The sequence below is a fragment of the Bufo bufo genome, chromosome 11 (assembly GCF_905171765.1).
Source record: "Bufo bufo chromosome 11, aBufBuf1.1, whole genome shotgun sequence".
NCBI lineage: Eukaryota > Metazoa > Chordata > Amphibia > Anura > Bufonidae > Bufo > Bufo bufo.
In genome coordinates, this window is record NC_053399.1 from 68,118,390 (window position 1) to 68,142,176 (window position 23,787).

At 44.3% G+C, this 23,787-nt stretch overlaps 1 protein-coding gene across 4 annotated transcripts in view; it reads right to left on the reverse strand.

Annotated features, from left to right (window-relative positions):
• Positions 1 to 23,787, reverse strand: part of GEMIN2 (gem nuclear organelle associated protein 2) — a 210,191-nt gene that overhangs the window by 37,663 nt on the left and 148,741 nt on the right. For 3 of the 4 annotated variants that reach the window (XM_040410958.1, XM_040410955.1, XM_040410956.1), the window contains one exon: positions 8,609 to 8,653. The exons of the other annotated variant lie outside the window; for it this stretch is intronic. In XM_040410958.1, coding sequence (XP_040266892.1) covers positions 8,609 to 8,653 — 45 coding nt within the window. The remainder of the gene's footprint in view (positions 1 to 8,608; positions 8,654 to 23,787) is intronic. 4 annotated transcript variants of the gene reach the window in all.

A 23,787-nucleotide genomic window follows, 5' to 3' on the forward strand; every position in this document is an offset into this window, starting at 1 on the left:
TAATGAGAAGGGGTGTGGTCTAATGACATCAACACCCTATATTAGGTGTGCATAATTATTAGGCAACTTCCTTTCCTTTGGCAAAATGGGTCAAAAGAAGGACTTGACAGGCTCAGAAAAGTCAAAAATAGTGAGATATCTTGCAGAGGGATGCAGCACTCTTAAAATTGCAAAGCTTCTGAAGCGTGATCATCGAACAATCAAGCGTTTCATTCAAAATAGTCAACAGGGTCGCAAGAAGCGTGTGGAAAAACCAAGGCGCAAAATAACTGCCAATGAACTGAGAAAAGTCAAGCGTGCAGCTGCCAAGATGCCACTTGCCACCAGTTTGGCCATATTTCAGAGCTGCAACATCACTGGAGTGCCCAAAAGCACAAGGTGTGCAATACTCAGAGACATGGCCAAGGTAAGAAAGGCTGAAAGACGACCACCACTGAACAAGACACACAAGCTGAAACGTCAAGACTGGGCCAAGAAATATCTCAAGACTGATTTTTCTAAGGTTTTATGGACTGATGAAATGAGAGTGAGTCTTGATGGGCCAGATGGATGGGCCCGTGGCTGGATTGGTAAAGGGCAGAGAGCTCCAGTCCGACTCAGACGCCAGCAAGGTGGAGGTGGAGTACTGGTTTGGGCTGGTATCAAAGATGAGCTTGTGGGGCCTTTTCGAATTGAGGATGGAGTCAAGCTCAACTCCCAGTCCTACTGCCAGTTTCTGGAAGACACCTTCTTCAAGCAGTGGTACAGGAAGAAGTCTGCATCCTTCAAGAAAAACATGATTTTCATGCAGGACAATGCTCCATCACACGCGTCCAAGTACTCCACAGCGTGGCTGGCAAGAAAGGGTATAAAAGAAGAAAATCTAATGACATGGCCTCCTTGTTCACCTGATCTGAACCCCATTGAGAACCTGTGGTCCATCATCAAATGTGAGATTTACAAGGAGGGAAAACAGTACACCTCTCTGAACAGTGTCTGGGAGGCTGTGGTTGCTGCTGCACGCAATGTTGATGGTGAACAGATCAAAACACTGACAGAATCCATGGATGGCAGGCTTTTGAGTGTCCTTGCAAAGAAAGGTGGCTATATTGGTCACTGATTTGTTTTTGTTTTGTTTTTGAATGTCAGAAATGTATATTTGTGAATGTTGAGATGTTATATTGGTCTCACTGGTAAAAATAAATAATTGAAATGGGTATATATTGGTTTTTTGTTAAGTTGCCTAATAATTATGCACAGTAATAGTCACCTGCACACACAGATATCCCCCTAAAATAGCTAAAACTAAAGACAAACTAAAAACTACTTCCAAAAATATTCAGCTTTGATATTAATGAGTTTTTTGGGTTCATTGAGAACATGGTTGTTGTTCAATAATAAAATTAATCCTCAAAAATACAACTTGCCTAATAATTCTGCACTCCCTGTATTTCTTATTCACATACAACAATACACATTTGTTAGTGTTTTTCCACCGCAATTGCGGTGTCACATGAAATGAGTGGAGTGGCTAACCACTGAGGAAGAGGGCGACCCCTCGAAACGCATCTGGCTGGTTGGAGAGGACAAAACTACCCACCTAAACCCATACAAAGAGTATGTTTGAATAACATTGCTTTTTACAAAGACTGACTTCTCCATATCAGTACATATACTGAAGCGCAAGCAGGATCACCTGACTTGTACCTGATTTGCCCTATTGCGAAACACCGCAAGAGTTGCCGGGACGGTGACACGCTAACGAAGCAAGACCGGACGATCTCAGAGGAAGGTCTCGTGGGACGCCGAGAAGCCGTAATATACAACCTGGAGTAAAGAAAACGTAACACCGAATCGGGGTGGAGACTCCATACGGCACGGGGCATCGGGCACCAAAGTGAAAACCGATCCTGTGGAAGACGAACAGCACTATAAGAAGTGCACCGCTAAAGGCAAGGTAAGAGGGAGCGCATCAGGGGGACGCCCCAGACGCAAACCCTAGAAATTGATACCTAACCCTCAGGAAAAATCTTACTGCTTGTGAACATCAAAACAAGTACCGAATATCATTGGGAGAATTGTGGTACAATTATATGACACATTTTTTTTTTGAGACTGAACACTATAGGAGACGTTTACCATATTTCACCTAATTTTTGTACCAATCTTTTTAAACTGTACCTGTCACTTTTTTTCGTATGATTATTACGGACACTCCACTCATTTCACGTGACACCGCAATTGGGGTGGAAAAACACTAACAAATGTGTAGTTGTATGTGAATAAGAAATATAGCACTATTCAGACACGAGTGTACTACAAGATATCTATCCCAAAAACCTATACCAACCAGCAAGTAGGAATCGGCTAATATAGGGTATTTCCTATCTGACATTTTAAATGTTTTAGTATAGTGTATAATTTTATGTATATTTCTATGTAGATCGTGAGATATTGTATCAATTTGTGGTGAACTGCAAAATATTATTGAGTAAAGTATCCATTTACATACTATACCAGATGGTGAGTGCCTGTTTTTATCTAGAATCTCTTTATACATAGATTTATTTCTTTTTTGGGCGACTGCCTTGTGTAGGGGTTAATTTTTTTTTTCGGGATGAGATGACGGTTTGATTGGCACTATTTTGGGGGGCGTATGACTTTTTGATCGCTTGCTATTACACTTTTTGAGATGTAAGGTGACAAAAAAAATGGCTTTTTTTTACGGTATTCACCTGAGGTGTTAGATCATGTAATATTTTTAGAGCAGGTTATTACGGATGCAGCGATACCCAATATGTATACTTTTTATTTATTTATGCAAGTTTTACACAATAACAGCTTTTTTAAAACAACAAAAAAAAAATGATGTTTTAGTGTTTCCATATTCTGAGCCTTAGTTTTTTTTATTTTCGGGGTGATTGTCTTAGGTAGGGGCTAATTTTTTGCGGGATGAGGAGACTGTTAGACTGGCACTATTTTGGTTGGCATACGCAGTTTTGACCGCTTGCTTGTTGTACTTTGAGATTTAAGGTGAACAAAAAATGGTTCATTTGCCACATATGAGGGGTTAGGTTTTGTGATAAGTTTATAGAGCCGGTCGATACAGACACTGCGATACCCAATATGTAAACTTTTCTTTTTTACTTGACTTTATTTTTTGTCCCACTTTGGGACTTAAACTTTTGGGGGTCTGATCCCCTTTACAATGCATTGCAATACGTCTGTATAGGAATGCATTGGCTGTATGAGTAATACAGCGTGTATTACTCATACAGCTTCCTGCCTGTGAGATCCAGGGGGCTGGATCTCACAGGCTCTTCACCGATAGGCATCGCCGATGCCTAAGGAAGGCATCGCGCTGCCTTCCATGCCATCGGGATTCCATTACAGCAGCACGGGGACCTGAGGGCACAGCCAACCGCCAGCCGGAAAGACCCGTAAACGCCGCAAACCTCGCATTGTCCCAGGGTGCCTGCTGATTGATTTCAGCAGGCACCCAGTTCCGATCACCCCCCGCCACGCAGCGGTGATGGGAACTACACATGAGGTACCGGTAAGTCAGGTGTCCTTAAGTACCGGGACATCATGACGTACAGGTACGTCATGTGTCCCCAAGAGGTTAAAACGCTTTTACTTATCCAGGCTATTCGGAGCCTGTTTTTCGTCACATATTGTACTTCATGACACTGGTAAAAAGGAGTAAAAAAAAAATTATACTTTTTTATAAAACAAAATACCAAATTTACAAAAAATTTTCAATTTCTACTACTACCTCCAAAAATAGTTATTACTTTACATTCCCCATATGTCTACTTTATGTTTGGCTCTTTTTGGGAATTACTTTTTTCTGGGGACGTTACGTTACAAGGCTTAAAGTTTAGAAGCAAATCTTGAAATTGTTCAGAAATTTTCAAAAACCCACTTTTTAAGGACCAGTTCAGGTCTATAGTCACTTTGTGAAGCTTACATAATAGAAACCGCCCAAAAATTAAACCATTCTAAAAACTACACCACTGAAGGTATTCAAAACCGATTTTACAAACGCCGTTAACACTTTAGGTGTTCCACAAGAATTAATGGCAAATGGAGAAAAAAGTTCAGATTTTTTGGCATAGGGGCATCCGGTGGACTTATCTGTTGGGCCGTAAAACTAGTACGAGCCCCAGAGCTGCTCGTACTAGTGTGGGCCACAGGGTCCCTGGCATGGCTGTCCCCTTGCGCCGCCTTGGGGGCTCATCATCGCTAGATGAGGAGGATGCAGATGACAAAAGGAAAGTAGGGTCATCCTCGTCCTCACTGGGACTCGGAGTCGGAGTCAAGCTGGGCGTATACCACCTCGGCTGAGAACATCCCGCGGGCCATAGGGGAGTGTGTGTGTGCGGAAATATTTATTTAGTGTGCGTGTGTGTGTGGGGGTACGGGTGTCCAGGGCCAAAAAAAATGTAAAAAAAAATAACATTTTTAACTCGCTGATCAGCCGTCCGAAGCTTAGGGGCAAGCTGCAGCACCCCTGGGGGGGTCTAGGGTCACACAGCTGTGCTGTGGACCCCAGACACCCGATTAGGGTGATGCAACAGTTAAACCCCCCCCCCCACTAAACGTTCCCCGTGTATCCCTGCCTAACCTAACCTTTCCCTAAATACCTTTTAGTGCCAGAGGGCACTGTGGAGGGTCAGAAGGGGGGTGCTGGGCAGAAATGGGGGTGCTGGCTCTGGAGATTTATGTAGCCTCCTCCTCTTCTCGACAAAGAAAAGAGGGGTAGAGGAGCGCTGCAATAATTTTAACCGCCCGCCCATCCTGCAGCCAATCAGAAGCGATCGTGAGAGGTGATGTCACCATCACCTCTCAGGATCGCAGGATGGTGATTGGTGGTGTATTATCACACCACCGATGACACTGAAACCAGTCATTTAACCCCCCACATGTCACAGTCAATAGCAATCGCGGCATTCCATGAGCTTAAAGGGGTTGTCCACTTTCCACTTACTGTTGACCAGTGAATGCCTTCTCCATACACTGCACCTGCACTAAACTCCCAACAGAATAAGTGAATGGCAAGTCTTTTTGAACGGAGGAGACGTCACATGGAGGTAATCTGCCTGGTCACATGACCCTCCATCAGCCGCCATCTCATGGACAGGACAGCACAAAAGACTTTGTAAACAAAGGGCCATATCTTACAAAATATAGAAAATGGTGCAGAATTTCAACAGAGACTATATTAGTAGATACCATATAAATCAACCCGCAAACACACTAGTCTACAGTAACTTTAAAGTGGAAAACCCCTTTAAGCGAAGGGAGGAGGCTCCCTCTGCCTTTAAATCGGAGCCTCCGCAGTGAAATTGCGGGGCCCTCTATTTCTTTCACGTTGCATTTTGACACCAGGTCGGTTTCCTTTTTGGATCTAAAATTGAGCGGTGATTCTGGTAGTTCTAGTGTGAACACCTCCACTTTTAGAAAAGAGCTAGCTGGCAATACTATTTTGCATGCATCATCATGTCACCCGCCACATGTAATATACAACATTCCAAAAGGCGAGCTGATCCGTACCAGGGGTAACTGTTCGGACATTCCGTCCTTTGAACAGGAAAGTATTAAGATTGTGAATAGATTGGCTCTTAGAGCCCATTCACGGAATCATATGCTAAATAGCAAAAAAAACGGTTCAGAGTTTGGACCGCAAATCTTTGATCTTTCCTGATACAAACCCCACGGATACAGCGGGCAACAGCAAAGTGAATAGCCACAGTCCCATTACGTTTGTCACCCAGTACAGTGGCGAATACAGGGAAATATGCAAAATTATTAAAAACATCTACCAGTCCTCAGCTTTGATGAAAAGTGGTCAGAAATAATAGCGGGAGGCATTAGATGTGCTGCAAAAAAAGCTCCCACATTAGGCAGTCTCATCAGTCCCAGTTTATACAAAGAGAAAAGCAATATGACACCGACCTGGCTTTCAACGAAGGGCAGCTATAAGTGCGGGCACAGTAGGTGCATTTGTTGTGATTATTTTTAAGTAAACCAGTTTTTTTTTTCTATGGCTAATGGCAAAAAATTCTGTATTAATAGCTACTTGAATTGCAACACAAAAAATGGCATCTACTTAGTGATCTGCCAAATGTGCAAGTTGCAATATGTAGGTTGCACTTCCAACCAAATAAAATCACGAATCCGTAAGCATATATCGGATATTCCCCATTACAGAAATGGTAACGTATCTGCAGTTAGTGAACATTTTGCAGTTATACATGGTGGTGAAGTGACCCATCCGAGAGCCCAAGGTATAGAAAGTGTCTTTATTCCAGCCAGAGATGGCGACCTGAGGAGAAAGCTGCTTAATAGAGAGGCTTTTTACTAGCCATGCGCTATCCTGAAGGTCTGAACAAGAGACATGATCTCATATTACAATATTAATTTCATGTTTGCCTGCCATTGATGTTTTTTACACATTGCCAATTTTAAACATTGCCATTATGTTTTTCTATATATTTCATGTGTATCTTTTCATGTGTATTTCAAGTGTGTCTTTTCCTCTCTCCCCTCCCTTCTTGGTTGACACATGCTCTGAGTCAGTTTAATCAGGACACGTGACTCAATGATTGGGGTGTCAGGTGTGGATTAGCCTTTTTAAACTGAGTTTTGTACACAAGTTTTTTTGTCATGATGAAGGACCCTGATTTACTTGCGGTCTGAAACGCGTTACTGTAACCTGTGATGTCTTGCATTGGATTTTAAAGGAAACCTGTCACCATGATTTTGCGCATAGAGCTGGGGACATGGGCTGCTAGATGACCACTAGCACATCTGCAATACCCAGGTCCCATAGCTCTCTGCGCTTTTATTGTGTTAAAAAACCGTTTTGAGTGATATGCAAATTACCTGATATGAGTCCTGTAGCCGGAGATGAGTCAAGCGGAAAGGAGCCCAGCACCGCCCCGCGTCCTCCGAATCTCCTCCTTGCCGGCTGATGTCACAGAGCTGGAGCGCCGAAATCTCGCGATGCGCGAGGTAGCGCCTGCGCAGTGTCGGCATCATGTTCATTCCCTGTGCTGGCATCAGCACAGGGAACGAACTACGCATGCGCTAGCTCGCGCATTGCGAGATTTCGGCGCTCCAGCTCTGTGACATCAGCCGGCAAGGAGGAGATTCGGAGGACGCGGGGCGGTGCTGGGCTCCTTTCCGCTTGACTCATCTCCGGCTACAGGACTCATATCAGGTAATTTGCATATCACTCAAAACGGTTTTTTAACACAATAAAAGCGCAGAGAGCTATGGGACCTGGGTATTGCAGATGAGCTAGTGGCCATCTAGCAGCCCATGTCCCCAGCTCTATGCGCAAAATCATGGTGACAGGTTTCCTTTAAACGCACAATAAAGATTCCACCTTTTGCATCTTGGAAGCTGGATTTTTCTTGGTCTTAAATATTTCACAGCAATCAAGTCCGGAGGTTGCCATCCGTGCTCCAGGCAGGTGGACGGTGGGTGATAGCTACTTTACTTTCCCTGTTTCATTCAGTAACTTAAGTGGACAACCCCTTTAAGCGAAGGGAGGAGGCCTTTAAATTGGAGCCTCCGCAGTGAAATTGCGGGGCTCAGATTCGGTTACCATGACAGCCTGGGATCATCTTAAAGTTGTCATAGCTGTCCTAGTTAACTGCCTGTAAAGCCGTACATGAGGCATGTCTTAGCAGGCAGATAATTAAAATCCCATAGACCATAATAGTTAACCAACAAATTAATGCAGGTGATGGCGATATAAAAAAAAAAAAAAAGGCATTTCCTTCAAAATCATGTGGCCATTAGTTGCCATGGTTGGATGGGGGTTGCAAGAGACACATCGTTGTCATGGTTATGGTAAAGCACCCTTAGGCCTCTTTCACACTAGCATGGTGGATTGGCTCTGTTTTGCAAGCAAGTTCAGTCAGTTTTGTCTGCCATTGCGTTCAGTTTTTTTTCCACACGGGTGCAATGCGTTTTGATGAGTTTTTAACGCGCGTGATAAAAAAAACTGAAGGTTTACAAACATCTCTTAGTAACCATCAGTGAAAAATGCATTGCACCCGCACTTGCTTGCGGATGCAATGCATTTTTCGCTGAAACCCCTTTCACTTCTATGGGGCCAGGGCAGTGTGAAAATCGTAGAATATAGAACATGCTGCATTTTTCACTCAACACAGAACTGATGCATGAAAAAAACACGCTCATGTACACAGACCCATTGAAATGAATGGGTCAGGATTCAGTGCGGATTGGCTCGACTGAAAGAGGCCTTAGGGTGCATTCCTGTGGAATGGTTGTGTGCACCCAGCATCGAAGTGTAGACCCACTAACTTCAATAGGTCCACGATCCGCAAGATGCATCAAAAGACAGGAACAGTCTGATCTTTTGCAGCATAGAAGCCCTTCTCTGTGTCTCTATGCTGCAAAAGATAAAACAAGTCCTATCTTCCGGATTGTGGACCTATTGAGGTCCACAAATCCACATTGTGATGCAGGGTGCACTCGGCCGATTCCCATGTCTAGCGGATCTGTGGTCCGCAACAAGGGCATGGCCACCTCATGGTCATGTGAATGCACTCTTACAGTTAATTTGGAATGTTTATCATTTTGGTAATCTCACCTGACTCATTCGACTGACAATGCTCAGCAAAGGAGGGAAACCCACCTGGAATAATGCAAGAAAAGGTAAACAACAATGTTCAATTAATCAACCCTATAACAATCAGCCAAGAGTACATGTGTAATGCCACAGAAAGAGAGGTATGGATGGGAAGTTCAAATAAGGGTTAGTGCAGCAGCAAGGAATAAACAAGGAAAATAAAAAGGGAACAGAGTGTGTGTGATTGAGTACAATAATACAGGTTTAAATTAAAGGAAATGTGTCAACTGCCAGTTGAAAAAGGTGTGTTACTATCTGATTTTATCTAATCTGTTTTTATTTTCTGTAGATTTTTCTATTCTCTTCCCTGAACATGACTATGGGGGCTGCCATCTTGCCTGAGCTGATCTTAGCGGCATTTAACCAGCATTACATAATAACATAGTACATAAGGCTGAAAAAAGACATTTGTCCTTCCAGTTCGGCCTATTGTCCTGTAAGTTGATCCAGAGGAAGGCAAAAAAAATAAAAAATACTTAAATAAAAAATGCTTTACGGCAGCCCCATGGACCATAGAAACAATGGTCAGGAAGTGACCCTGTTGACTTACATTGGAGAGTTTTCTAGGCATGCTCTGTGACCTGTGCAGAGGTCATTGTACAAGGGAAGAATAGATGAGCTTTGATAATCACCTATTGTGAATTAAGGATCTGTATAAACCAAGAAGTGGCACCAATTATCAAACAGAGGCCAGTGCAAAAACTGCAGGAATTTTTTCCCCCCCTAAATATATGGAATACAGGGGGAAAAAAAAAAAGAAATCGTAAAAAATATATTAAAAACATGAAAAAAATAAAATAATCTGAAAAAGGCTTACCGGTAATTCCTTTTCTATGAATCCGCCATGACGGCATAATACAGGAGATTGACCCCTGACCTCTGTAGGGGCAGGAAAACAGAGAAAGATTAAATTGCCCCCGCCCACCACTTAGTGTTTATCAGATTATTATAGTGCCCGTAAAAAAAAAAAATTGCTTTTTTTTATTTATTTCTCCATACTAATGAAATAGTAATACGATATCTCAAGCAGTATATAACTATATGGTTCCTTTTTTTATTATAGGGTGGGAATTCCGTGCCGTCATGGTAGATTCATGGAAAAGGAATAAAGGAATTACCGGTAAGCCCAATTTATATTTTCACCTTTCATCACCATGACGGCATAATATAGGAGACCTACCAGATCACCAATTAAGGGGGGGGGGGCTATGGCTTAGAGGACCTTGCTACCAAAGGATAGATCGGAAGATCCTGACAAGTCGAGCCTATAATGCTTAAAGGGGTTGTCCAGGTTCAGAGCTGAACCCGGACATATCACCATTTTTACCCAGACAGCCCCCCTGACTTGAACATCGGAGCAGTTCATGCTCCGATGCTCTCCTTTGTCCTACTCTAAGGCAAAGCCATTTTTAGGAGTTCAGCTGACAAACCGGGCTCTCCATAGGGCTGCCAATAAAACGGCTAGGGCAGCGCTAAAGCCTGCCCATCAGAGCCAGTAATGTCACTCAACACACTGCCGGGCGGAAGGTTCTGCACGGCAGTGTGTTATGATAAACAAAAAAGCCTGTGCCCTGTGCGATCTAGCGCAGGGCAAGGGAGCGCAGCGGAGCATGAGATGTTCCAATGCTAGCCTCAGGGGTGCTACCTGGGTGAAAATAAGGGTATGTCCGGGTTCAGCTCTGAACAACCCCTTTAATGAAGGTATGCACATTGGACCAGGTTGCAGCTTTGCAGATCTGTTCCAAAGATGCACCTGCTTTTTCTGGATAAGAGGAGGAGACTGCCCTGGTGGCATGTGCCTTAATAATTACTGGGCATGGAAGATTCTGAACACTGTAACAATCACAGATAGTTATTTTATCCACCTAGCATTGGAGGCCTTAGAGGCAGCTTTCGCTCTATCCCCCCCCCCCCCAAACTGGACTAGAAGATTGTCAACCTTCCTGAAACCGTTGGAAACTTCAAGGTACCTTAGTACCACACGCCTGACAACTAAAGGAATGGAATTACTCTGCTTTTCGATTTTTCGGGTTATTACAGAAAGAAAGAAGCACTATCTCCTGGTTTTTATGGAAGTCGGAAACTACTTTTGGAAGGAAACCTCATATCCGGTTAAAAAATAATTCTGTCGTCCAAAATAGTTAAATAGGGATGTCTGATAGATAAGGCCTGAATTTCCCCTAATCTCCTAGCAGAAGAAATTGCTATAAGGAAAGCAGTCTTAAAGGGATAGAATTTTAACTGAGGCCTCCCCCAGAGGCTGAATGGGGCTCCCTGTTAGACCTTGTAGGACTATGTTTAAGTCCCAGATCGGGATTCTAGGTCTAATAAAGTAATAAAGGGTTTCAAATGGTAAGACACTCAGGGCTGCAATCTTCACCTTTAGGGTCGAGGGGCAGAGACCCATGTCTAACCCCTGTTGAAGGGAAATCCAAGATTTTCTGTATATTTGGAACTGACTGATTGGGATATCCGTTTCTCTCCACCAGGAGCAGAATTTCTTCCAGATTTTTAAGTTGATTGCGTATGTGACCTTCTTCTTACAAGCTTTAAGTGGGGAGATCACTTTGTCTGACAGACCTTGTCGTCTTAGGATTTCCAACTAAGGATCCAGGCTGTTCGCCTAAAGAACTCTGGATGGCGGGGTATCAACGGACCCCGTGTTAGGAAAGATCGAAGGATCCAGTATAGACAGTTTTTTGAGAATCGAAAACCAGCTTCTTTTTGGCCAAAACGGTGTTAAAGATTTGGTCTTTCCTGAATGATCTTCTGAATCACTTTTGGGATCAATTGAAATGGAGGTAACGCGTAAGCCTAGGTCCAATTCCAAGTTTGAGAGAAAGCATCTATTGCCTAAGGGTTGTTTCTTGGATTTAGGGAGCAGAATCTTTGAACTTTGAGTTTACTTTTGAGGCAAACAGATCTATAGCTGGAGAGCTCCATCTCTTTTCTATCAGGCTGAATGTTTCTCGATTTAGAGACCATTCGCCTTGGTCCAGACTTTTTCCTGCTCAGAAAATCCGCTACTAGATTCTGGGAACCTTTTAGGGGAACTGCCAATACAAATTTCAAATTTTTTTCGGCCCATAAGAACATTGTCTGACAGCTTTATCAGCTCCTGCAATCTCGTTCCACCTTGGCGTCTCAGATAAGATACTGTTGTTACGTTGTCAGATAGTATTTTTATATGATGATCTTCTATAAAAATCTGATGCAGCTTTTAGAGTCTCCCATACATCAAATTACAAAAAATGAAGAGCTGTATGTTCTGATATGGCCTTTGGCCAAAGACCCTGTTTAGGTTTGCTCCCCAGCCTGATTTGCTCGCCTCTGTCTGAATTTAGATAAATGGAGCCTTCTGCCAAACCACACCCTTGTCGAGATTTGAGGACAGGGTCCACCATGTGAGTGTTGACTTTACATGCTCTGGAATCAGAACTTTCCGGTCCAATGACACCTGTTTTCTGTCCCAACACCTCAGTAGCCATAATTGAAAAGTTCTGAAGTGGATTTGGGACCAAGGGACTGATGTTATGCATGACATTAGCACTCCCAAAAAGCTCATCGCCTCTCTGATAAAAACCCTTTGTCATAGGCCGGTTACTTTTCCCTCTGGAAGGAATGAAGACTGTACCTCTGAGTCTAGAAAGTTTTTTTAAAAACCTTATTCTTGTCTGAGGAAGAAGACAGGATTTCTTTAAGTTTACTATCCATCTTAATTCTTCTAGGAGGACTAGAAAGGCATATAAAAAATAACCTATACTCTTTTTGGAATCTGCCAAAATAAAAAAAAATAGTCTAAATAACTACGATCTTGGTAAAAACTCTGGTGGCCGAAGAAATGCCAAAATGGAGGGCTGTAAACTGGACATAGTTTCCCTTTTTGATCTTTTAGAGCAAATCTCTGGACCTTCTGAGGTTTGAATCAGAACGTGGTAATACGCGTCCTTCAAATCGATTGTGCACTCTTTTTTATTAGAGGGATTCCATCTGGAATTTCCTGTATAGGATATTTTTGTTTAGTTGCTTTAGATTTATTATTGTTCAGAATGGATCGTCTGGTTTGGCCACTAAAAGAGTCAAGAACCACTCCTTTTCTTGAGCTGGGGAAACCTTCATAATTGCACCTAGTTTTAACATACCGTATCTAGAAAACCCTTCCAGAGTCTAACTCTCAACTGTTTTGAAGAGGGGGATGTGACCATGTATTTGTTTGGGGGAAGAGAGGAGAACTCTATTTTATATCCTTTATCCACTATGTTTAGCACTCAGGGATTTGATGTAATTCCCTTCCACTGAGAAGAGAAACCTCTCAGTCTTCCCCCGATCCTGGCATCATTGCTTATCACTAGCTTTGTTTTGGGGGATTAAGGAGGAACCCCCTACCTCGGCCGCACTTTGGGTAGCTCCACGGCCTGTTTTTACTTTACCTCTATAGGATCTATCTCGCCCCGTCATAGGGATGAAAGGAAAAACTCCTTCTCTGGGGTCTCCTTTTTTAAACATCGCTTTTTCCAGAATTTTGTTCAAAACCGGACCAAAGACATACTCCCCTGAAAAAGCAATGGGGCTTTGTCTTCTGACCATGACTTCTTCCAAAAAGCCCTCCTAGCAGTATTAGAGAGGGCTGCATCCTTGGCAGAGAATCTTACTGTTTCCGTTGAAGCATCAGCCAGGAAAGCGGTGGCTTATCTGAGAAGGGGTAACAAATCTACAGTCGTGGCCAAAAGTTTAGAGAATTACATAAATATTGGAAGTTGGAAAAGTTGCTGCTTAAGTTTTTATAATAGCAATTTGCATATACTCCAGAATGTTATGAAGAGTGATCAGATGAATTGCATAGTCCTTCTTTGCCATGAAAATTAACTTAATCCCAAAAAACCTTTCCACTGCATTTCATTGCTGTCATTAAAAGGATCTGCTGAGATCATTTCAGTAATCGTCTTGTTAACTCAGGTGAGAATGTTGACGAGCACAAGGCTGGAGATCATAGTCAGGCTGATTGGGTTAAAATGGCAGACTTGACGTGTTAAAAGGAGGGTGATGCTTGAAATCATTGTTCTTCCATTGTTAACCATGGTGACCTGCAAAGAAACGCGTGCAGCCATCATTGCGTTGCATAAAAATGGCTTCGCAGGAGAGGATATTGTGGCTACTAAGATTGCACCTCAATCAACAATTTATAGGATCATCAAGAACTTCAAGGAACGAGGTTCAATTGTTGTTAAGAAGGCTTCAGGGCGTCCAAAAAAGTCCAGCAAGCACCAGGATCGTCTCCTAAAGAGGATTCAGCTGCGGGATCGGAGTGCCACCAGTGCAGAGCTTGCTCAGGAATGGCAGCAGGCAGGTGTGAGCGCATCTGCGCGCACAGTGAGGCAAAGACTTTTGGAAGATGGCCTGGTGTCAAGAAGGGCAGCAAAGAAGCCACTTCTCTCCAAAAAAAACATCAGGGACAGATTGATCTTCTGCAGAAAGTTTGGTGAATGGACTGCTGAGGACTGGGGCAAAGTCATATTCTCCGATGAAGCCTCTTTCCGATTGTTTGGGGCATCTGGAAAAAGGCTTGTCCAGAGAAGAAAAGGTGAGCGCTACCATCAGTCCTGTGTCATGCCAACAGTAAAGCATCCTGAGACCATTCATGTGTGGGGTTGCTTCTCATCCAAGGGAGTGGGCTCACTAACAATTTTGCCCAAAAACACAGCCATGAATAAAGAATGGTACCAAAACACCCTCCAACAGCAACTTTTTCCAACAATTCTCAGAATTGCCTGCTTCCGGTGACCGCATTTATTTTAGACCGGCTCGCGGCGCAGGCACAGCTAAGGACTTACCTGTGCATCGCTGGACTTGTTATTTAAGATGGCAGCCCGCATGTGTTCGTGGGCGAACACTGCGAACTGACCATCACTGGTTGCAGCTATGTTAGTTATTACACTATACATGGCAGCTTCCCAGGATTTGTGCAGGAGACCATCTGTCATCCTTTACATTGGATTTCACAACTGGGAAGAGTCTTCAAATGGAAAAGGAGGTTTATTTTTATTTAACTTTGCTACCGGTACATCAATTTTAGGTATATTGTTGAACATTTGAGATTCAGAGGGATCAAACAAAAGGTTGATTTTTAAACTCCCTTGATATACCGAGACGTTTTTCTGGATCAGACCACTCATCAAGGACCATCTCTTTAATAATATTTTTGTTTATAGGAAACACTTTGGAACGCTTGGTTCTTAAACCTCCAAACATTTCCTTCGGTATAGAGTGCGGTTTCTGGACCTCTTCAATGCCCATAGTGGCTCTAGCCGCTTTTAAGAGATCTCCCATTTCTTCAGTGGAAAAATATAATTTTTTTGCATCCTCAATCTCTCCTTCCGAAAGAGGATCATCATCTTCCCATTGCTTAAAATGCACTGCCTCATCAATTACGTCCTCAGAATCAGAAGAGGAAAGGGGCCGCCATTTTTTGCCTTTCAAGGGGAAGAGGACCCAGACTGATTTATTTTAATGAAGCCAGAGAGGATTTAACTTTATGATGGAGGAATTAAGGAACATCATACATGACAGACTGTTGTTCCCCTCTCAATACTTGAAATGCATTCCTTGCATAGTTTTTTTTTGTTTATTGCTCATGGAGTTTCTTAAAACATGAGATGCATTTGAAACTCTTTTTTGGCCTTTTCTGAGCCACCTTAGATACCTATTGGCGGCAAGAGAGGAACAATCAATGTACATAAAAAAAAAAAAAAAGCAAAAAAACAAACCAGAAAAAAACACTGCACCAAATATATGCCAGGCATCTCTTTGGCACAATACTGAAATATAGATTTCTCTTTTTTCATTAATATATATATATATATATATATATATATATATATATATATATATATATATATATATATATATATACACATACACACACACACACATATACATATATACACACACATATACACAGTACAGACCAAAAGCTTGGACACCTTCTCAATCAAAGAGTTTTCTTTATTTTCATGACTATGAAAATTGTAGATTCACACTGAAGGCATCAAAACTATGAATTAACACATCTGGAATTATATACATAAACGAATGTGAAACAACTGAAAATCTGTCATATTCTAGGTTCTTCAAAGTAGCCACCTTTTGCTTGGATTACTGCTTTGCACACTCTTGGCATTCTCTTGATGAGCTTCAAGAGGTAGTCCCCTGAAATGGTTTTCACTTCACAGGTGTGCCCTGTCAGGTTTAATAAGTGGGATTTCTTGCCTTATAAATGGGGTTGGGACCATCAGTTGCGTTGAGGAGAAGTTAGGTGGATACACAGCTGATAGTCCTACTGAATAGACTAAGAATTTGTATTATGGCAAGAAAAAAGCAGCTAAGTATAGAAAAATGAGTGGCCATCATTACTTTAAGAAATGAAGGTCAGTCAGTCAGCCGAAAAATTGGGAAAACTTTGAAAGTAAGGGCTATTTGACCATGAAGGAGAGTGATGGGGTGCTGCACCAGATGACCTGGCCTCCACAGTCACCGGACCTGAACCCAATCGAGATGGTTTGGGGTGAGCTGGACCGCAGAGTGAAGGCAAAAGGGCCAACAAGTGCTAAGCATCTCTGGGAACTCCTTCAAGACTGTTGGAAGACCATTTCAGGGGACTACCTCTTGAAGCTCATCAAGAGAACGCCAAGAGTGTGCAAAGCAGTAATCCAAGCAAAAGGTGGCTACTTTGAAGAACCTAGAATATGACATATTTTCAGTTGTTTCACACTTGTTTGTTATGTATATAATTCCACATGTGTTAATTCATAGTTTTGATGCCTTCATAGTCATGATAATAAAGAAAACTCTGAATGAGAAGGTGTGTCCAAACTTTTGGTCTGTACTGAGAATATATATATATATACACACATACTCTTTTTTTTTAGGGAGGGAATTATGTAGGTGCTGTCATGGGCTCATGGAAAACATTACCGGTAAGAGTAATTTAAGTATTTCCATTATGCCCCATGACAGCACCTGTGAGAGACTAGACTAGATAACTATTAGGGAGGGACTACAGCCTGCAGCACCTTTCTCCCAAAAGACATATCCTGCACAGATGAAAGGTCCAACCTATAGTGCTTGTAAAACGTAGAGGGGGAACTCCACGTTGCTGCCCTACAGATTTGTTCAATGGTAGCACACCCTTTTTCTGCCCAGGAAGAGGCTACTGCCCTGGTGGAATGAGCTGAAAAATCTGAAGGGACCCGACACAGATTGTGAATATGCCAGACCTATCGCTCTCTTGATCCATTTGGCCAAGGTACGGCTTGTAACTTTCGAGCCCCTGTTCTGACCCTGAAACTGAACAAAGAGTTGCAGGGTTTTTCTAAAGCCCTTCGTAGACTCTAAATATGCACAGACACACCTTCTGACGTCTAAAGTATGAAAGGATTTTTCCCCTTCGTTCTTTGGGTCCTGACAAAAAGAAGGGAGAACTATTTCCTGAGATTTATGGACACTACTTTGGGCAGGAATGCAGGATCCGGTTTGAATACAATTCTATCCTCCAGAATCTGAGTATATGGTGGGGAAGAGGACAAAGCGGATAGTTCTCCTACTCGTCTGACGGATGTAATGGCCACTAAAAATACAGTCTTATAGGACAGCATCTTTAAGGGGATGTCCCCAAGAGGCTCGAACGGAGGCTTGGTTAGAGCAGATAGAACCAGGTTAAGGTCCCATGGGGCTGATTTAGATTTAACTATAGGACATAGTCTAGAGGATTAATGAACCTTTTCCCTTAATGAACCTTTTGACCCAAGGATGAGTAGCCAATCTAAAGTCAAATAGGGCACTTCGTGCTGAGACCTGGACCTTGAGAGTGCTGGGCTTAAAGCTTTTTGTTAAGGCCTTCCTGTAAAAAATTTTTAAATTAACGGAATGTTGGGTGAGCTCAAGTCTAGGCCTGGCCCTGCAAACCGAAGGAAGGTCTTCCATACCCTCAGATTTCGGAGGTGACTTTTTTCCTACTAGCTAGAAGAGTCCCAATGACTTGTTCTGATAGACCTCTAGACCTGAAGAATGTCCTCTCAAAATCCAGGCTGTCAGGTGGAGGTTCTTGACTTCCGGATGATGTAGAGGGCCCTGATATAATTAGGTCCTGTCTTTCTGGAAGTATCCAGGGATCGGCTATTGATAGTCTCCTCAACCAAGCAAACCAGACTCTTCTTGGCCAAAACGGTGCTATTAGTATCACTGTTGCCTGCTCCCCCCTGATCTTCTGGATCACTCTGGGCAACAAGCTGATGGGAGGGAAAGCATAGACTAGGCCCTTCCCCCATGTCTGTGAGAGCGCATCTGTGCCTATCGACTGATCCTCCCTGCTCAGAGAAAAGAAACTTTCACACTTTTTGTTCTCCACCGAGGCGAATAGATATATCGTGGGAGATCCCCATAGGGCCTCTATTTGGTGAAATACTTCCTGATTCAGACACCAATTCGCCTGACTGAATCTGTGTCTGCTGAGAAAGTCCGCCTGGTGATCCTCTGAGCCTTTCAAATGAACCGCTGAGAGAGAAAGAGCTTTCCCCCGAATGAGCAAGAAGTCCGGGATGCTAGCTGCATTCGTTGAGGAGCTCTTGTTCCCCCTTGCTTGTTTATATAAGCTACCGCCGAGGCGTTGTCGGATAGGATCCTGACATGTTTTTGAGGCAAAGATGGGAGACTTTCCTTTAATGCGCACAGGACTGCTCTTAACTCCCTGGCATTTTGGAAAAACCCCAAAACTGAATGGGCTTGCGTCTGATTATTAAGGGGTCGTGTCTCAACCACTCTACTCCCTGACTGAGGTTCTGAATTTTTAGCCACCAGGCTAGGGACCGGGTTACTGACCCCGGGACTACAATCTTGTGATCCAGGGATAGCACCCTCCTGTCCCATTTGGACAAAATGTGCCATTGAAGTATTCTGGACCTGAATTGGGCCCACCTCACAGCAGGAATGCAAGCCGTCATCAGACCCAGAATAGACATAGCTTTTCTTAGGGAAACTTTCTTGGTTTTGCTGAAAGACCTGATTTTCTGCTGAATAACTTTCTTCTTGTCTGCCGGAAGATAAGATTTCTGTGTCTGTGAATCTAATAGGATGCCTAAGAAAACGCAATATGGGAGGTTGGAATCAGGGATGATTTGTCCCAATTTATTAACCAGCCCAGGCTCATCAGGATCCCCAGGACCTTCTGTATTTGAGATCTCAACAGCTCTGGGGACTGCCCTACCAAGAGAAGGTCGTCCAGGTATGAGATTATAATGATGTCTGACCTTCTTATTTCTGCCATTACCTCCGCCATTAGCTTTGTGAAGAGCCTCGGCGCCTGTGATACCCCAAAAGGAAGTGCTCTGAACTGCAAATGGACGATTGATTCTCCCATCTTCACTGCTACCCTCAGGTATCTCTGAGACAAAGGATGAATGGGCACGTGATAGTAGGCATCTTTTATATCTATTGAGGCCATCACGCAGTTGGGGAACAGATGGAGGACCGTGGAGGAGATGGATTCCATCCTGAATTCCTGGTAGGACAGATATTGGTTAAGACCCTTCAAATTTATTATCAGCCTGGGCTTGGGAACCAGAAATAGGGTTGAATAAAAACCCTCTCCTTGTTTGTTCTTTGGGAATGGAACAAGGACTGCCTTTTCCAGGAGGTTGTTTATTTCCTCTGTAAGTGCCGCCTGTTTTGGAGAATTTTGGTTTAAGTTAGTAATTTTGAATGTCCTGGGTGGTAGCCTTTTGAAGTCTAGGCGGTACCCTTCCTCTATAATACCCCTTACCCAGGCGCTTGCGGCAATATTTCGCCAGGCTGGAGAAAACAAAGAAAGACGACCGCCTACTTGGGGTCTGGCATCATTGTTGAGTGGAACTTGAAGAAGTTTGAGGTCTGGATTTAAACAGCACACTTTTTTTCCATTCCCTTCTTTTCTTCTGATCCCTGAAACCTTTCCTTCTCCCATTACTCCGAAATGGCTTCCCCTGTGTAAAGAAGGACGGTGCTGGAAATCCTTTTTTCTTATCAGATGCCTTATCTAAAATATCATCTAAGGCCGACCCAAACAAAAAATCTCCTTGGCAAGAGAAGGCACAAAGCTTAGACTTTGAAGCCACATCACCCTTCCACCCCTTCAACCACAAGGACCTTCTGGCTGAATTAGACCGTGCGGCCGCTCTAGCGGAAAGCCTCAATGCATCAGCGGAGGCATCAGAGATAAAGTCCACTGCACTGGACATAGTTGGCATAGCCTCCAGAAGCTGATCCCTGGGAGTCTTGTTCTCTATATGAGACTCTAATTCCCCCAACCAAAGCTTTAATGACCTTGCCACCGAAGTAGTCGCTATATTTGGTTTAAAAGGCAGAAGTGGATGTGTCCCAATTCTTCCTTAAGTAGGCATCAGCCCTTTTGTCCATGGGATCTTTAAGGGACCCTAAATCCTCAAACGGAGAGCTGATTTTTTATTTATCTTAGCTACGGGAGCGTCTACCCTCGGTACCTCCTGCCAAGCTGATACTTCTATATCGTCGAAGGGGTACTTTCTCTTGACCGCTCTAGCAGTGCTCCAGACCAAAAAAAATGACCAGGAGCCATTGGCTCCTAAACTGAAAAATTTAGGAGCCAAATTAAATTTTTTAGTCGCCAAATTTAAAATGCATATAAATAAAAAAAAAAAAGGACTTTGAGAAGATGAGACGCAGGTTCCAGTAGTGAGCCAGCACTACATATAGGATAAAACAGCACCACATACCTCTCACATCCAGGGACATTTTCTGGGGGACAAGGTGACTAAAAATGGCGAATTGCGTGGTTTAGAGTTTTTTTTTCTGTTACGGCCTTCACCGAGCGGAAATATTTAATATTTTAATAGCTCACACTTTTTGGGACGTGGCGATATGTAATATGTTTATTCTTTATTGTTTGTAAATTTTATATGTAAAACTGGGAAGGGGGCCATTTAAACTTTTAGTATTTCAGTGTTTTTTTTTACTTTTTATTTAATAACCATTTCTTCCCTTAGGGACTAGAACCTGGATCTTTTCATCCCTTGTCCTATTCACCCTGATAGAGCTCTATCAGGGTGAAAAGGACCTCACACATCTCCCTGCTGCCCTGGGCTCTGTGCACACAGCAGCAGGGAGCTGAACATGGCAGCCAGGACTTCAGTAGCGTCCTGGCTGCCATGGTAACGATCTGAGCCCCAGCAGTGTAATCTGCCACTGCCACTTATGAAGGGGATGGGACCCTGTGGCCACCATATAACAATGGGGGGGGGGGGGGGGAGGCTTTGGGAGAGCGCACTGCACCACCAATGAATGTTTAAAGAGGACCTTTCGTGGGTCCAAAGAATATGAACTTATCAGCAGGCTGTATAGAGCGGCGCCCAGGGATCTAAGTGCACTTACTATTATTCCTGGGCGCCGCTCCGTACGTCCGCTGTGGCCCCCGGTATTTTCAGCATTCAGAGGAAGGAGGAGGAGACGCCAGTGTCTCTCCGTCTCCATGACAGCAGCGCTGTCCAATCACAGCGCAGAGCCAGGGAGGTTTTTTTTCTCCCTGGCTCTGAGCTCTGCGCTGTGATTGGACAGCGCTGCTGTCAGGGAGGACGACAGACACTGGCGTCTCCTCCTCCTTCCTCTGAATGCTGAAAATACCGGGGGCCACAGCGGACGAACGGAGCGGCGCCCAGGAATAATAGTAAGTGCATTTAGATCCCTGGGCGCCGCTCTATGCAGCCTGCTGATAAGTTCATATTCTTTGGACCCACGAAAGGTCCTCTTTAACTCCTTCATACAATTGTCTGCAGCGGTATCACAGACCCGGCCTCAATAACAGGGCATGCGATCTGGGGCACCTGAGGGGTTAATTGCCGCAGATCGCATGCCCTGTTATTGAGGCTGGGTGCCGGGTCTGTGATACCGCTGCCTATACTTGTGTTTTACATTCATTGGTGGCGCAGTGGCGACAGCTCCTCCCCTCCTCCTCCCTGCTCTATCCCCATTGGTGGTAGTGGCGGCCGCGTCACAGTGGAGAGGGAGGGACTCCTCCCTTCTCCACTGTGCAGTGTGCTACTGAAGAGAACTTAGGCTGCGCAGGATCGCGGCGGTACAGTCGCAAATGGCGACAAGACTAAAAAGTCTTGTCGCCATCTGCAAATTTTAAGGCGCATTGGCAACCGTTTTGGTCGCCATCTGGAGCCCTGTCTAGGGATAAAGAATTTATCAGGTTTCTCCCATTCACGTTTAATCAAGTCTTTGATACAGTCCTGAATGAGGAACACCCTAGACTTTTTAGGCTTTAGGCTCTCAAACATAAGTTCTGGCCTAGACCTGGACTCCTTTTCTTCCTCCAGCTCCATCGTGGCTCTAACCGCCTTTAATAGTAGATCCGTATCTTCCGCTCTGAATAACGGCTTCCCTGTCAAATCCTCAGAGGAGGAATCTGAGTCTGCAATAGCGCCCTCCTCAGACTCAGAATCCATAGTATCCTTCACTACCGTCTGAGCCTTCCCATGTCTGGATGAGCTAGGCAGGGATTTTTTAACCCCTTAAGGACATGACATACCGGTACGGCATGTTTCCCGAGTCCTTAAGGACACATGACGTACCGGTACGTCATGGCTTTAAATCGGGATTCCGGCGCCGCGGGGGTTAATCGGAACAGGATGATTTCAGCCGCCATCCTGTAACAACGCCGGGGGGTCATTTGACCCGCCCGTATCGGCGATCGCAGAAAACCGCAGGTCAATTCAGACCTGCGGTTTGCTGTGTTTCCGGTCCATTCGGGTCTCCTGTGACCCGATGAACCGGAAAAAGACTGCGATCGGTGGCGTGATTATATACTACCAATCACAGTCCAAAGATTTGGAGAGGCGGTGCTGGCTGCTGCTGTCCAGGGTGCGGATTGGTGCAGGGGAGAGAGGCGCGAGATTCAAACTTCCTGCGCTCCTCTCTCCCCTCCTCTTCCTGTTCTGCACGAGCACCCTGCAGCACCAGCTCCTGAGTCCCCCTAATCATCATCCATCACCCTCCTGCACCCATTGCCCTCCAGGTAAGTTAGGGTCAGTGAGGGAGAGGCACCGTTAGGCAGGGATAGAAGGGAAAAGTTAGTTAGGAAAAAACAAAAAAAATAAAAAAAAACACTTTTATTCTAAACTTTTTTGTTTCAGCTTTCAGACCCTAGACCCCCTCCTGCCACAGTGGACTTTGAGCCCGAGATTCCGGATTTTGCTGGCAATCCAGGAATCCAGATTCCCACAGTGGGGTTTACTGAAATGGACTTTTTTTTTCCAGTAGCCCATTTGTGAATCTGATGGTGGAGCAGACTAACCTGTACGCCCAACAGTTCGTTGCTCAGCACCCGGACTCATTTTTGGCTAGACCCGGTGGCTGGACGCCAGTCAGTGCAGCCGAGATGAGGACATTTTGGGGCCTCGTGCTGCATATGGGTCTAGTGCAAAAACCCAGTGTCAGGCTGTACTGGAGTGGGGACATCCTCTACCAGACCCCACTCTACAGTATGGCCATGACACGCTCCCGGTTTGATGCCATCCGGAAATGTCTGCATTATTCTGATAATGCAGCATGTCCTTCCCCCCCCCCGAGGTGATCCTGCCTATGACCGTCTGTATAAGATATGGCCGGTCATCGATCACTTTGGGGCCAAATTTGAGCAGGCCTACGTGCCTGGAAGGGAGGTCGCGGGTTGATGAGTCTCTCGTTGCGTTCAAGGGGAGACTCCGTTTCCGCCAATACATTCCCACAAAGCGGGCGAGGTATGGCGTAAAGCTATACAAAATTTGGGAGAGTACCTCAGGGTACACTTACAAATTTTGTGTGTACGAGGGGCGAGATTCCTGTATTCAACCCCCAGAATGTCCCCCCACTCTGGGTGTTAGCAGGAAACTCGTGTGGGACCTTATATACCCACTGCTAGATAAGGGTTACCACTTGTACGTGGACAACTTTTATACTAGCATTCCCTTGCCGCCAGATCCACATTCGCTTGTGGGACCGTGCAAAAAAATCAGCGCGGCCTCCCTGCCCACCCCCTCCAGGTACCTATCCCCAGGGGTGAGACCCGTGCACTTACCAGTGGAAACCTGTTGCTG